Source organism: Lactuca virosa, chromosome 5 (genome assembly GCF_052849685.1).
Source record: "Lactuca virosa cultivar CGN04683 chromosome 5, Lactuca_virosa_CGN04683_v6, whole genome shotgun sequence".
NCBI lineage: Eukaryota > Viridiplantae > Streptophyta > Magnoliopsida > Asterales > Asteraceae > Lactuca > Lactuca virosa.
This window is the reverse complement of record NC_136430.1, coordinates 252,474,294-252,490,338: the sequence shown is the minus strand read 5'-3', so window position 1 is coordinate 252,490,338 and position 16,045 is coordinate 252,474,294. Positions and strand designations below refer to the sequence as shown.

At 39.8% G+C, this 16,045-nt stretch overlaps 1 protein-coding gene across 1 annotated transcript; it reads left to right on the top strand.

The window, feature by feature from the left end:
- The first annotated feature begins 573 nt into the window (after positions 1–573).
- On the top strand, positions 574–3,061 carry LOC145115499 (squamosa promoter-binding-like protein 3). Its single transcript, XM_079051795.1, has 4 exons — positions 574–1,205; positions 1,817–1,932; positions 2,005–2,178; positions 2,718–3,061. Exons 1-4 carry the CDS (start codon positions 853–855, stop codon positions 2,945–2,947), a joined length of 873 nt encoding a protein of 290 aa, XP_078907921.1. The 5' UTR covers positions 574–852; the 3' UTR covers positions 2,948–3,061.
- Positions 3,062–16,045: the final 12,984 nt, after the last annotated feature.

Here is a 16,045-nt window from a genome sequence, read left to right as displayed (position 1 = left end):
CCATACAACAAATAGATACATATGCACAATACACATAGATAATACACAAATAAAAGAAACTATCTATCAACCGTTAACACTGCTAGTAATCATTTGCTATAAAAAATGGATCGATTGTCATATACTTCAATTTTGAAATGGTCTAAAGAATCTAATTAACGGTTGCGATATTTTAATTTTTTGTTAGGATATGGTTCCCTTCACAGTACACACCCGGAAACCGATGCCTTAGCACTCGAGGTGTCATTGTGTCAATATGCCATTTTTAACGTTTAATAATAATAATAATGAATTATTAGCTTCCAAACAACCTTAAAACACATGGGCATCTTAAATTCTTAAATGCATTAAATGAATGCAAGATTTGAGTTCAGTAATTAAACTGCTGGCAGAAAACGAAAGAGCATGACCAATCAATTACAGCAAAGAGGGTTAGTGTTCAAGGTATTAATGAAGCTTCAACAACCTTCGTTCCATTGCAGTTAATACGAATGGCAGAAATAATAATTGGTCTGTGAATTCAAGTGATGCTGTAAAAAACAGCTTTTGGTTCGTAAAGATGGCGATGGGGTTGATAAACATGCGAAAGCATGTTCTTCGTTTAATCTGTCTTGGCTAATTTAGGAAACTGAAGTGTCCACATGGGCAAATCTGACAGAATGAAATTACGACACACTTTATTTTTATAGTGAGGAGCCGAAAGCAACGCCATTACTACCATTGTGGCACTACTGTTCTTAACTTCCCTATACGATCTTTATCAGCATTTGTTGTTTCGAAGGGAACAAGAAATCTATTTGCTACCCACCTCACAATTTCAAGAAAATCTTCGCACTTGTTTTAGTGGTGACTATGGAGTGGAACTGGGAGATTGAAATGCCAAAGAGTTTAGCAATTTCTAGCCATGAAAATGATGATCATCATTATTCTTTTTCGGGTCTGGTGGAAGAAGGTGCAGTTATATCGGGTGAGGCCTTGATTGGGTTGAAGCTAGGGCGTGCATCATCGTGTTCTCCAGTCGTGAAGAGAACTCGAGGGTCATATCAGAGTTCTCATTTGGCACGTTGTCAAGTTGAAGGCTGCAATCTTGACCTTGCGTCAGCTAAAGATTACCACCGTCGGCACAGGATTTGTTCTGATCATTCCAAAAGCCCGAAAGTTGTTGTTGCAGGGATGGAACGTCGGTTTTGCCAACAATGTAGCAGGCAAGTTTTGCTTTATCTATTATAACCACGTTCAATTCAAATCGTGGGGAAAAAATTGGCTTTATCAAATATGACTTTTGGTAAAATGGTGTATTAGTGATTGCCATTAATGAATAATCACAACATGCCATCACCAAAATTAATAGTTTATTCCAAGGCCTTTGTCACAAATATAACCCGGTAAGCACAACTTGGCATCACAAAACGGAGCAGTTTATATGTCATAATAAAATGATTTTACGTCATCAAAAGGATGTAGTTAAATAGCCAAAATCGGTTGTTAACTTTCTAAGGTCCCAAAATGTTTTGTGAAGATGTCACACTTAGTGATGGATGTTGACCACAACTTGCCATCACTAAAAACCACAAATTCATCCTTCCATGATGGTGATTTTCCGTAACCAACATAATTTCGTGGAATAACCTATTCTAATTACCTAATTTAGATCGTTATCTTTCACAAATAACTTTAGGTAAGATGACTCATTTAGTCATTAATCACAACTTGCCATTACTAATGCGTCCGTTCATCCAAAGGATGTACTTATTTGTTATTTCTCTACCATTATTTCAAGAGGTAATGTACGACAATTTGATTGGTAATTTTGAAGGTTACATGATTTGTCGGAATTTGACGAGAGGAAGCGTAGCTGTCGTAGACGCCTGTCAGCACACAATGCCAGACGAAGGAGGCCGCAGTCTGAGGACACGTCATTCAATTCCACAAGTATGTTTACATTTTGTCCCATGACATGTGAATTCGTTCTCATCTTCTAACATTTATTTTTGAGTTCAACAGATAGGAGAGCACATATGAGTTTTCTCGTGAACAGGGGCTCGACCCCATCCCCGAACTCAACTCCACAAAGTTCTTCCAACTTCATAGGTCGAGGCCTTGACGTGATACCCAATGGTACTTTATCAGACCGCTCGTCTTTCCATGGGGTCATGCATAGAAACGTTAATCATGAAGGTATGCAGCCTAAATAAATCGTCACGATAACTATTAAATCTTGTCATAATAAATTCTCAAGTTTAGTCGAAAGCATTTTGACACTAGAATAACGTAATCTCTCTCTCTCTCTCTCTCTCTCTCTCTCTCTCTCTCTCCAACGAGAGCTTTTATACATCGGGTCGGCGAGACGGATCAACCTGAAGACCCATGCGTTTATGAAGAATCCAATAAGCGATCGAGCTTACTCATTCTCATTCACCTATGCAACATCTACAACTTAATCCTTTCTTCTTTCAACTTCGTTCACTTTACTCTTGAGCGCATTAGCCCAGCTTCAAGCCTAAACTTGTTTAGCCCATTATTGCACACAGATCCAATACGAAATCTGTAACATGTTCCTATACTATCTGACCAACCAGAATAAGTTAAATTCTTTTATTTTATGTCCATTTCAAAATAAGATTGAACTGATACATGATTTCAATATAGGAAAAAAAATATGATATTGAACCATGTTTAGCTCTAATTTTTATTTTTATTTTTGCTAATTTATACAGGTTTAGAAACAAATTCTAACATGATTTACACAATGGAAGTTCAACATGCTTTCTCTCTTCAGACGACAACTTCTTGGGGATTTAATGGCCCCGGTGAACCTTCAAGTTTTGATCAATTTATACATGGAAACAACATCGACTTGACACAAAGTGAGATGCCACTCGAGCTTCAAAATAGCTGCAACGATCAAATACCACCTCATAATTTCGACTACTTTTCTTCCGATTAAGCTTGTTTATTTGTAGTTCATGAGAAGCGTTTCTCAGGGAGGATTTTGGATGTTAAGGTCGTTAAGTTGGTGTTAGATTCAAAATCATAATAACGTCAGGTTCTATTAACGGATTAGGGTTGTTATAATATATATATATATATATATATATATATATATATATATATATATATATATATATATATATATATATATATATATATATAATATGTGTGAAGGGGTTGTAAGTTTCTGTGTGATGGATTGAATAGTAAACATGCTACACCTATTATGATTTTCAAGGTCACGTGAGATATGGATCTTCATAGGTGCATAACTTAGTTGAAGGGCTTTTCGAGAATTAGTTTTCCGTTTAGTTTGGTCCAAACCAGTTTGTTATACTTAAATTTAAAATGATGTTGTTTTAGGTTTTTTTTATCTAAATAAGAAAATGTAAGAACTTTGTTGATAATAGCGGTTTAGACAAAAAAAAAAGTCTAAGTAACTGAATCGCTTAAAGATTGCAATATACCCACTAGAATATAAATACAAGAGTACAACCGAATATATTATATTTGGAAAAAGAGATCGAGAAAAAATTTAAAAGATAATTCAAATATATTATATCTAATAGTCCCCCTCGGTTTGAGAAGTAATCATACGAATGCATAGACTGAACTTGAATCTGGTGAAAAGGTGCCAAGTAAGACCATTGCTAAAAATATTAGCATATTGGTAGTCAACACGAACGTGAAGGAATCGAACATAAATGAAGCATGTTTTCTCTAACAAAGTGTATGTCAATTTCTATGCGTTTCATACAATGATTTTGAACTAAGTTTTCAGAGAGGTAACTAGCTGAAATATTATCACATTATATTAGCATGGCTTGGCGACTAGGAACCAATAGTTTAAGGAGAGGATTTTGAAGCCAACTTATTTCAAGTTTTCAACGATGACATTTACAACACACTGGTATTCAATCTCAACACTAGAGTATGAAATTATCGGTTGGCACTTTGATGACAAGAAGAGTAGGTATTTTTCTAAAAATATGAGTAGATTGAAGTTGAACGATGTGATTCAGGGAATCCCCAATCAACATTAGAATATACGGTGAGCATTGTTGATTGTGAGGGAGTTATATGTAAACTATGGTAAATGGTGTATTTAAGGTACCTAAGAATACCTAAGAATACGTTGATCACGAAACTTATTGCACACCATAAGTGAGGCATGGACGACTGAATGTGAGTTATTGTAGGGGACCTTGAAAGATTTTGGTAATGAGTATCAATGGGTAGTGGGTCTCATCTATTATATTGAGTTTGGAGGCAATGTTAACATGTGTAGCATTGGGCTTATAATTTGTCATATTAGCTTGTGCAAGAATGTATGCGACATAAGATTCTTGGGACAAAAAGAGCAAGTATTGTTGGTGTTTGTGTAATGATCGAGTTTCAGGTACTCTTCAAAATTAGACTTTGTTTTAAAAAGATTTCACTTTGGTCCCTGTTACATTGGGCGCAACATGGAGTACGTTGGGCGTACTCCCTTAAATGAATCATGGGTGTTGATGCCATACATTGAGCATACCCATGTGTACGTTGGACATACGTACGCAGACCACAAACCCTAATTTTTAGGGTTTGACCCCTATTTAAATGCCGTTATGAGCCTTGAGGCTGCCCCCTCATCAGCCCCCTTTCCTTTAAAGACTCCCCACGAAACCTTAGCCTTTCCTTGTGTGTTTTGAGCTTTGGAAGTGAACTTTTGGTGCTTTTGGTGTATTGTGAAGAAGTAGGAGCTTGGTGATCAAGCATTGGTTGGAGTGAAGCTTGAAGATCCATAATCTTCCTTGTCTTGGCAAGCCTCAGAAGGTATAAAGTTACAACCGTGATGATTTATCTTCTTAATCTAGCTAGTTTAGAGATTTTGGTTTATTTTGGTCCCTTGAGTAGTTTCTTGTGAGTATAAGCTAATCCAGGAGCTTAGGATGGTAGATCTTAGTGTTTCTGAGGTCCTTTAAGCATTAAAATGGTAGCTTTATGGGTTTAGCTCAACCATGCAAAGGTTGATGTTCATTTCATGAAGTTAGAGTGTGAAAATTGGGTTTTGGGGCTTATTAAGCCATGCACAAGCATAAAGCTTCCGAATTTATGGATTAAGACCTTGTTTTGGACTAGATCTGAAGTTTGAACGAAAGGGTCTTAACAGATTAATCCATCCTTATGGGGTTTGGGTTTCAAGCCAGTACGTCGGGCGTACTTATATGTACGCTGAACGTACTGGGTTTGAACCATATCTTCTAATTGGTGCGCGTACGTGGGGCATACGAGTTGGGCATGTTCGGCGTACTCCCAACTGAGGGCTAATGGGTTTTGGGCCATTTTCGGGTTCTAGTACTTTTGGGCTTGGGTCATGGTGTCTGGGCCGATTAAAGAAAAGGGTAAAATAGCCCTTTTTCCCTAAGGATCGGGTTTTATGAATTAGGTTCCCAGTTATGGTATATGACCTAATTGTTAATTCCATTTTTATTATTTGTGATTTAGTGTGGGGATTCTTCAGTTCAGTAGCCCGATTGTTATTGTCTATCAGTAGATAGAGGTGAGTCTCCTCATAGTGTTTGGCGGGTTGAAGGCACCAATAACGACCCATGGATTATTGTTATTAGTATGCTAGTTGTCTGTGTGACTCTTGCATGTGTTGTATGTGTTTGTCTGTATACCGGGCAGGGCACGATGCCAGGCGGGGCTTGATAAGTGTGTTGGGCGGGGCCCATCGTATGTTATTGACAGATTTGTACCGGGCGGGTCTCGATGTTGGGAAGGGCCCATTGGATAACGGCCAAGGCCCATTGTATGTATGGTATGGGGTATTTTGGGGAACTCACTAAGCTTTGTGTTTACGGTTTTCAGTTTATGTTTCAGGTACTTCCGGTTCGAAAGGGAACGACTCAGGACGATCGCATCTCACACACTAGGATTTTCAGGATTCCTTGAATCTGATGTATTTCATGGATGATTGTTGACATACTTTGATTTCCTTTATGACTTTTATGAACATCATGGTTGATGGTTTTACAAATAAAAAAATAAAATTTTTTGTTATGATTTTTGGGACGTTACAAGTTGGTATCAGAGCCTTAGTTTGAGGGATTCGAGCATACTCTCGGGTGTGTCTGAACTCAAACTGAGGGTTTGGTGGATTTTTCATAAAAAAATGTTTTATTAAAGGATTTTCTAATAAAAGAAAGGGGTGTAGTGCATTCAATCGACCGACCTCAAGTAAGTTTTCCCAAAATACCCATGCATGTTCTATGTGATATGCTTTGAATTGTGAATTTGTGAATCGCTTCCTAGAATAGGGATAAGTATCTACTCAGGATTGCATGATAGAATGCTAGAAGAGATACATTTATATGCCTACTGTATGAGTTTATAGACTTGCATGCTAGTATTGGATCAGTCAGTTGATAGGACGGTCTGTTTAGGTTATGCTTTAATTCGGATTAGTCAAAGCTCGAATGTTGCTTGCTTTGTGCTTTTAGGAATTCCCATTAATATCAGATAACTAGTAAGCAAATGCGTTAAGTTACATATTACTAAGATTAGATACTTTTAGGAGGTTAGGTTTAACCCTATTGCATAACTCTTGTTTGAGTCCAACCATTGCAGTGTGAGACCTTTCGGTCAAAGAATTATCTGGTGTCGTAATATGTAATTAGTTAGAAGGTGTTAGAGAGTTCCTTCTGCAGCTGATGGAGAATAGTAGTGTGATGGTAGTTCTAGGAGAACCTAGGAGGTGATTCGGTGCAGTGAGATTTGATCTGCTAGAGATCGTCTGAATTGATACGGAAGTATCTTGGGGAATTCGGGGCGATCCTTGAGGAAAGTACGGATAGATGTAGAAGCTAGTATTGGGCCCGTACTACTGGAAGCAAAGGATCTGTACTCGAGTCAAGGAAAGCCACGATGATACCAAGGAGCTTGTAGAATGTGGGGTTTTTCGAGTATATTTTGATGGTTTGTATGGTTTATTTTCAGTATGGTGGTCACTCGAGGAAGTTCTGATGGAGATATGGGTGTCGGTGTTGGTTCTAGTGTCGGTGATGGTTCGGGTTCTGGCTATGGAGTCGGACATATGGATGATTAGATGTGGCAGTTCATTTCATCAAAGATTACCCGCGGTATTCTTGGAGCAGACTCCAGTGATCTTCGTTACGATCAAGGAGGGTATCATGGAGATTTTGGATGAGCGCTTGGGCGCTTTTCGTTCTGAGATGGTGGCGATGGTGGGATCTCTCTCTTTGACTCTCCAAGAGTTTCATCCATGTGGGGCTCCATAGTTCTTTTGGAAGAAGGACCCAATTGCGAGCAGGTGTTCGTTAGCGGATGTCACAAGCGCCATCTGTACTAGTTGTGTGTTGGGCGTACCAAGGGGTACGTTGTGTGTACGTGGTCAGCCCCTTGATTTTAGTCAAGCGTGTAGTATGCCCCGTGTACATGTTGGGTACGCCCAACATACTCACCGAGTTGACCCGGTTGACTCGGTTGACTTTGACCTTGATTTAGACCAAAGTTTAACCTAGGGCTATTTTGGGTATTTTGAGTTGTATTTTGAGTTTTGGTCACTATGTCTATAAAGGTGAATGGTAGAGTTAATTTTGGAGCAGCGTATTGTTTCAGCTTTTCATCTGTCTGCGAGATGAGTCTTCTCATTATATCCATGGGTCGAAGGCACCAACGGGGCCCATATGTATATATTAGGTTGGATTATACCCCAGGGTTAAGCCCAGCTGCATGTTTGGTATGTGGTACTTTGGGGAACTTACTAAGCTTTGTGCTTATAGTTTATGTTTATGGTTTCAGGTACTTCCGGTCCAAAAGAGAAGGACCCGACGTTATGGAACGACATCCTCCCCTCATGATTTCTGCATTTTGAATATTTGTACTATGATATTTTGGATATTATATTTGGTGATGGTTTTTTAAACAATTAATGAATGAAATTGATAGTCTTTAAATGAAGAAATTTATCATTGTTTTTGGGCTGCTACAAGTTGGTATGAGAGCCTTGGTTTGAGGGATTTGAGCACACTATCGGGTGTGTCAGAACTCAAACTGAAGAAATGATAATCTTTTTAAAGAAAACTGAAATTGAATTTCTAAAAATATTTTTAATAAGTAAAAGGGGTGCGATGCATGCAATCAGCGGAGCTCAAGTAAGTAGTTCCTAAAATTACCCATACCTAAGTGTTATGATTAGTATGCTCAATTTGAGAATTGCATGCTAGCATAGGGCTAAGGATACTTTCAGGAATTATACGATAGAATTTCCTGATATGAATGATGCATTATAGCCTAGGGGAATTTGATGCTATGTATTACATGGAATTGATATCGGCTCAGTTAATTGCTAAGTGTGTGCTTTCAAAGTTGTATACGACTATGATCATATAGTCCTAGAATTATTGATTTGACCTCATTTCTTGTTCCTTGTTTGGTTGTGGACTTAGGGTAGATTCATCATTTGACAGTCTATGTGATTCCACTTGTGTATAACTTGCATGCATAAGCCAACCAGCGGTGTTGATTAAGGTTCTCGGTATTGCGAGCGGTGGGAGTTAAGGATTCCTAGGAAAGTATAGGATATGTATGTTGTTAGCATAAGGAATGGTGTGTGGTTCAAGTATGCTGATTTAAAGGAATCGGGACGACTCTTGAGGAGGGTACAGATAGGTGTGAATGGTGGTATTGGGCCCAAACTACTGGAAGCATAAGATCTGTACCTGAGACCAGAGCAGGCATGGAGACTCTAAGGAGACATGTATAGTGAGATTTCCCTCGAGTCTAATGATGACTTTTTATACGTTGTGTTTCAACGTGAGTATGGTGATGACTACTTGAGGAGGTTCTGGCTATAGTTCTGGTTCAGGTTCTGGATCAGGCGCAGAATTGATTGATGAAATACTGTACGAATTTAATGCGGCTGAGGTTACTCGCGGTATTTTGGATGCTACTCCGGTGATGTTTAGTACCTTCAAGGAGGGGATTATGGTGTTGATGGATGAGAGCCTTAGGACTTTTCAAGCAGATATTGTTGCGGGTCAGATAAGGGCTTGAACTCCCTCATTCTGGGAGTTTAATTATTGTGTAGCTCTTGAATTCTTTGGGGCTAAGGCCCCCATCGCTAGCCGACGTTGGATCACTGACATGGAGAATGCTCAGTGGATGAGTTTTTGCCCTGAGGGGGCAAAGGAGGGATTTTCATCATGCTTGCTGAGGAATGGAGCACGAGACTGGTGGGATAAGGTTAGTCGTGTTGTAGGGTCAGCGGCAGTGGCAGTGGCAATTATGACCTAGGAGGATTTTGTTTCGAGGTTCCAGAGGGAGTTTTCACCGGTTATCGAGGTGCAGCAACTGCCGAGGGAGTTCCAGGACCTTCGCCAGACTACTGAGACTGTGGCGGAGTATGCTACAGATAAGGAGATGAAGAAGACGAGATACCATGATATCTTGAGAGAGGATAGCAGGGAGTTTGTGAAATTTTCGGGGTGTATGACCTTGGATGATATGATTGAGAAGGCCCGTGAGCAGGAGATCAAGTTGGAGCTCTAGACAAAGCAGAAGTTGGAGCAGGTACGGATAGCAGTGGGCCATGCTAAGAGTCCCAAGACTTCCGACTCATGCATTAGAGGTCCGTAGGGTCGAAGCTGTTACGGTAAGTGCGGCAAGCCGCACTATGGGGCGTTTCGATTGATGGGTTCAATATTTTTCGGTTGTGGTCATTCGGGCTACATGACTAGGGACTGCCCAAAGAGTGCTCTGATTTGCTTCCATTACAATCAGACCGTCCATAAAAAGGCTGATTGACCGAGATTTTCACGAGGAACAGCGGTGGTGCCTCGTCCGGCCACGTTGAGGATTACTAATGGCCGCCAGGGCAAGGCGGAGGTACCTGTGGTGAAGAGCAGGGCATTTCAGCCGACCACTGACAAGGCCCGTTCAGCACCGGATGTGGTTACTGGTATGTGACTTATTTCTATCTTTTATTGTTTTCCTAATTTATGCTCATGATTATATATGATCTTATATAGGGACCTTTTGTGTTAATGGTATGACTGCTCATGTTCTGTTTTATTCAGGTGCTACCCGATCCTTTGTGTCTCTTGCGCTTATCAAGAAGTTTTGTGATGCTCTCGGGACTATGGATTACCCGTTGGAGGTCAAGATTGCAGATGACCATACTGTGAGTGCTTCGAGGGTTCATCGTGGGTGTATTATTAGTGAGAGATACTCAATTGATTTTGTGTCGATTTCTCTGCGAGGATCATAGGTTATTATCAGGATGGATTGGTTAGGCCCCAATGGGGCCATGATTTACTATGAGCGCAAGCTAGTGAGATTTCAAAGCCCGCTTGGGGGAGAATTGGTTATTCCTGGCGAGGGAGCTTGGCATGAGCCAACTCTTTGTTCAGCTACAAGGGCATAGAGATATCTGTTGGATTAGTGTCTAAGTCCATAACTATATTTAGTATGTACTTGACCCGACCAGGCATGGTCCATTTGGGTTGCATGGCATCATGCACTTGGATAGACTAAATGAGAGAAATAAGACACTTATGGTTATTAATATATTATAAGTTCTAATATATTAATAATAAGAATAATAATATTTAATTAGTATTGATCAAGAATTAATTTAGAATTAATTATGTGATCAAAAGAAGACTAATTAAATATATGGGTTGATTGTGTAAATCATCCATAACTTATATAGTGGGCCAAAGCTCCATGGATAATTAAGTTGGGTTAAACCCATAGGATACTCCATGGATGCTCCATGGAGGTTACTTAACCCATGGGTCATGGAAATGAAAGGTCATGACAATTAGGGTTTACATGGCGTAACCCTAATTGTAACATACTATATAAGCATCATATTATTCACCAAAATCGGCCACTATGTGTGAAAAAGAAGGGCTAGCCGATTTCTTGAAGTGTGGATTTCTCTCTAAGTTATTCCAAGAGCATTTGATGTTGTGTGAGCCATTTGAGGTGTCACATTTGAGGCACTAGGCACTCAAGCCCCATGGAGTCAAGCTACACTACAAAAGGTATGTATTCTATCTATATTATTACCCAAGTATCTATGATTGTATGCTAGATAGGGTAATACCTTGGAATATTAGCATTTGCATGTATATTAGAGAAAACATAGATCCAAGGTATTTAGGGTTGCATGTACACCATAGGAGTGTTAGAATGCTCAAACCCCAACAATATCTTCAGCAGGGTTGTTTAGGATTTTTGTTTTATGTGGCGGATAATCAGGTGGAGGGCACGGAGACATTGATTAAGGTGCCCATTTTGCGGGATTTCCCCGGTGTGTTTCCTGAGGAGTTACCAGGAGTGCCTCCCGAGAGGCAAGTCGAGTTCCGGATTGATTTGGTTCCTGGTGCGGCTCCAATAGCCAAGGCACCGTATCACTTGGCACCACCAGAGATGCAGGAATTATCTATCCAGCTTCAGGATCTGCTAGACAAGGGTTTTATTCAACCGATCAGTTCTCCGTGGGGGCCACCGATCCTGTTCGTGAAAAATAAGGACGGTTCACACAGGATGTGCATTGACTATCGGGAGTTGAATAAGCTAACGGTGAAGAACTATTACCTACTCCCAAGGATTAATGATTTGTTTGACCAACTTTAGGGTGCATCTAGGTTTTCCAAGATTGATTTGCGATCATGGTATCATCAGATGAGGGTTAGGGATGATGATGTGCAGAAGACATCCTTCAGGACTCGTTATGGTCATTACGAGTTCGTGGTGATGCCATTTGGTCTCACCAATGCATCAGTAGCGTTCATGGATCTCATGAACTGGTTTTACAGGCTGATGCTGGGTCGGTCAGAGATAGTATTCATAGATGATATTCTGGTCTACACTAAGACCAAGGAGCAACACGAGTAACACTTGTGAGAGGTGTTGGAGACCCTGAGAAGGGAGAGGCTTTATGCCAAATTCTCCAAATGTGAGCTTTGGTTACGCGAGGAGCAGTTCTTGGGGCACATCGTCAATCAGAAGGGTATATTGGTTGACCCGGCCAAGATCGAGGCTGTGATGCGATGGGAGGTTCGGAGGACCCCATCTGAGATTTGGAGTTTCCTAGGTCTCACGGGGTATTATCGGAGATTTATCCAAGAATTCTCCAAGATTGTAGTGCCTTTGACCCGCTTGGCGAAGAAGAATGTGACTTTTTGGTGGGGGCCTGATCAACAGTTGACTTTTGAGACTTTGAGGAAAAGATTGTGTGAGGCCCCGATTCTCGTTCTTCCCGAGGGTTTGGATGATTTTTTGGTTTATTGTGATGCCTCTATTTAGGGCTTGGGAGTTGTTCTTATGCAGAGGGGTCATGCGATTGCTTATGCTTCGAGGAAGCTAAAGCCTCATAAGGAAAATTACCCTACGCATGACTTGGAGTTAGGGGTTGTGGTTTTTGCCCTCAATATTTGGAGGCACTACCTATATGGGGTTCGGTGTACTATTTACACTGACCACAAGAGTTTGAGGTACTTGATGGATGTAAGTCCCTGATCTGCTTGTGTATCAATCAGATCCATTTGATGGTGCGGAATCCCAATCAAACGGATGATGTCAGATCAAAATAGAAGAGAAGGAGAAGAAGAATAACTTGAATCTATGATGTATTGAATGAATATGATTGATGCTCCTTACAATAGATTCACACACACACACTCTCTTCTTCTCTCTATTTTCTCTCTCTACAATAAGCTCTCCTCTTCTCTAGCCTTCTAGCCTTCTTTACACACTCCTCACCCTATATATATGAAATATGGGCCGTACATAGGTGTACGGCCGTACACCCGTGTACGGCCGTACACACAAACCTCAAACACATACAACATTACATAAAAATATATTTTCCTAGAAAAGCAAAGTATAAACCAATATTAGACCCAACAATCTCCCCCTTGGTTTATAGCTTTCTTTTCTAATTGACCCAACAAGCTCCCCCTAAAAAAGTAGTTGGCTTTTCTTGTCAATCTTCATTGGGAGCTTGGCTTCAGCATTAATCTTCAAATTCTTCACAACTTCAAGATGAACATGATGAATCTTTAATTACTGACTTCATCTTGAGCACTTGGGCTTTTCTTCAGAATTTGGCATTGAACGCACGTTGGGTGAGGAGGCTTCTTGAAAAGATTCTTGAAAATGGCGCTTTCAGCTTGAGAATATTCAGAGAGAACAATAGAGAACGAAACTTCTGGATCACTTCAGCAGGTTCAAGAATAACAGCAAATTGATTGATGAGGCTTCAATGCAACTTGTCACATAATCTTCAAGTCAGCTTCACCTTGCTTCTGGGGTTGAAGGATTGAATGTTAAAAGAATAACTTCATTTCTTGCTCCTTCGAATGAGAATTCTTCGATGCTCACGGATAAAGCCTTGGCTCAGAAATTTTCGATTCAGTATCCATGAGTCTCATCTACATCTGAATTCACTTTTCAAGACAAAACAAAACTAAAAGAAAACTTAGCACACAATATTTTTGGATTTTTCTTATTTTCTGAAAAAAAAATAAAATAGAAACAAAAATATTTTTGGTTTTTTGATTTTCTTGAACAAGAAATAAAACAGAAATAACACTATTTTTGGATTTTTAATTTTTTTGATTTTTGTTTGATTTTGAAATTTTTTTTTTAATTCTCCCCCTAAATTTGTGCATAGAGGAAAATTATGAACAAATTTAACAAAAACAAAAATATTTGGGATCAAAGTTGTCAAGCAATCCAATATCGTTTATCAGCACACGCTTGTATGTCTAGATCTGGTCAATCACCGGTATTGTGGTCCACTTAAACACAAAGGATGTTGACAATTTGGACAGATTATAAGTGACAAATCATTGTGATATATATTCCTAAATGGACATTTAGCTGACGACGACCAAGGATATTGTTGTCCACTTAAATTAAGCGGCAAGATCTACAGACAACCTATTAAATGGTTCAATTTTAGATGTACTAGAACGTGTTTCCCACTTCCCGATATACCCCGGTAATCAAGAGCTTCCAAAGAACTCCTTACTTTAGGTGAGTATTCAATCATTAAAAAAGAAGACAGATATAAAAGTGCATATGTTGTATCCCAGGTCGGATGTCTTCCAATCACACAGAGGGAACAACATATGACTAACAGAGATAGAGGGATTGAGAGGTAGAATGTTGCATATGTTGTGTTCCAGGTCGGATCATTTCAATCACGCAGAGGAGACAGCATATGACTAACAGATAGAAAAAATTGCATAGATAAAGAAGATGCATAGAAATAGAGTTGCATATGTTGCATTCCAGGTCGGATTTCTTCCAATCACGCAGAGGAAGCAACATATGACTGACAGATAGAAAGCAAGAAAATAATTTCCTACAGACCTACTTTATCAGAACCCCCCAGTCGCCCTATCAGAACCAGAATTAAAGACATAAGTTCGTACATCAAGGAAATGTTGAGCCACGGTTCTAGATAATTAACTTTTAGTGTATCTCGCAGGTTCCCATGTTTATCTCACTGCTCAATCTACCCGAGCGTCGTATGGTCAAACCAAATGAAACTATCTAAGTTCATATTAGTCAAGTCCTTTCAAGGTCAATCAATGTCTAGTCCTTTTGAATCCTTTGTGCCTACCAGCACATTGAATACAAAGTCTAGACAATTCGGCTTTAGTGCATTACACGAATTGCATATTTCCCTTTAGCACTAGACTTCATATCACTTCCCAAAACAATACCTACTAAAGAAAAACTATAAGAAAGAAAATAATTGTCTTCAAAATGAATCAGTGTAAGATAAACTCAGGAGTATCGAGAAGAAAAATCAAACCGTAAGTCACCGATTGAATTTGCATCCAGAAGGTCTGAGAACAGCACGCATAATCTCAGAATAGATCCGAAAATTCTTCATGTCATTAAGCACAAACCCCATGAGTGATCCCTTCCTTTCTTCCTTTTCCACAAAGGACACATACTCTTAAACAATGTTCTGAGTGTTGTACAGTTGAGAGATGCCTCCTATCATGTGCCTGGAACAGCCACTGCCAACAAACCGAAGTCTTATGATATGCCTCCATAGCTGCTCCGACACATAGCAGGATCAGTTGGTCTTTGGAACCCAGACCATTTTGAAACTGGGTTGACCTTTGTCATCCTTGCACGGTATCCTCTCCCATGACATATCCTGTTTATCACAAACAAAAGATGAAGAAACGTTAGAAGCATTAGGAGATTTGGGAGAGTGAACCTTCGGTACCCATCTGTAGTCAGGTTTAACCCATTTCTTTTTTGATCGGATGGGTGCCTCGGCACTTGATTTTGAACTTGAAGCCGATCTTCGAGATGACTTTGACCTAACCGGTCTTGATTTCACTGGAGCATCTCTTGGATTGGACTTCTTGGCCGACATTCCCTTCTTGCCCTTGGGATTTTGATTCTTGGCCTTTTGCGCGTTCCAGTCGCCATTGTCTGAACGTGACCTTGAGGGGTTTCTTTAGGGGTATCTCCCTCTTGGTGCGTTTTGCCACTCTTGTGCATAGTAGGGAACATATGCTCGATTAGGACAATTTCGGGCAATATGTCCAGGTGTTCCACAGTGAAAGCAAGTCTTTTTCTTCACTGGGAAGTTGTTTCTTCCTGCCCCTGGTGACGTGTCCTTGCCTCGTCTCTGATTGTTCCCACAAGCACACTTGCAGCAAGTCGGCTGTTTCACTTGGTTTGGTGGCCCATACTTCTCAACAACATGTTTGTTTGGAGTAAATAAGTTAGAAGCAACAAATTCAGAGTTCAAGGAGACATTGGTTTGTTCAACAGTTTTCTCCTTGTTCTCATCTTCAGTTACTTTACCTGAACAAGAAGTAGAAGCATTAGAATCGTTCAGCTCAACACTTTCTGGCACATCCACGGCAGAATTATCAAATATATCATCAAATATATCGAAAAAATTTAAGTCTTCAGACTTTGACACAATTTTATTATCAGACACACTCTCTTCAGCTGCTTGCTTTGATTGACTTAAAGATTGATCTGCATGGGAAGTAGA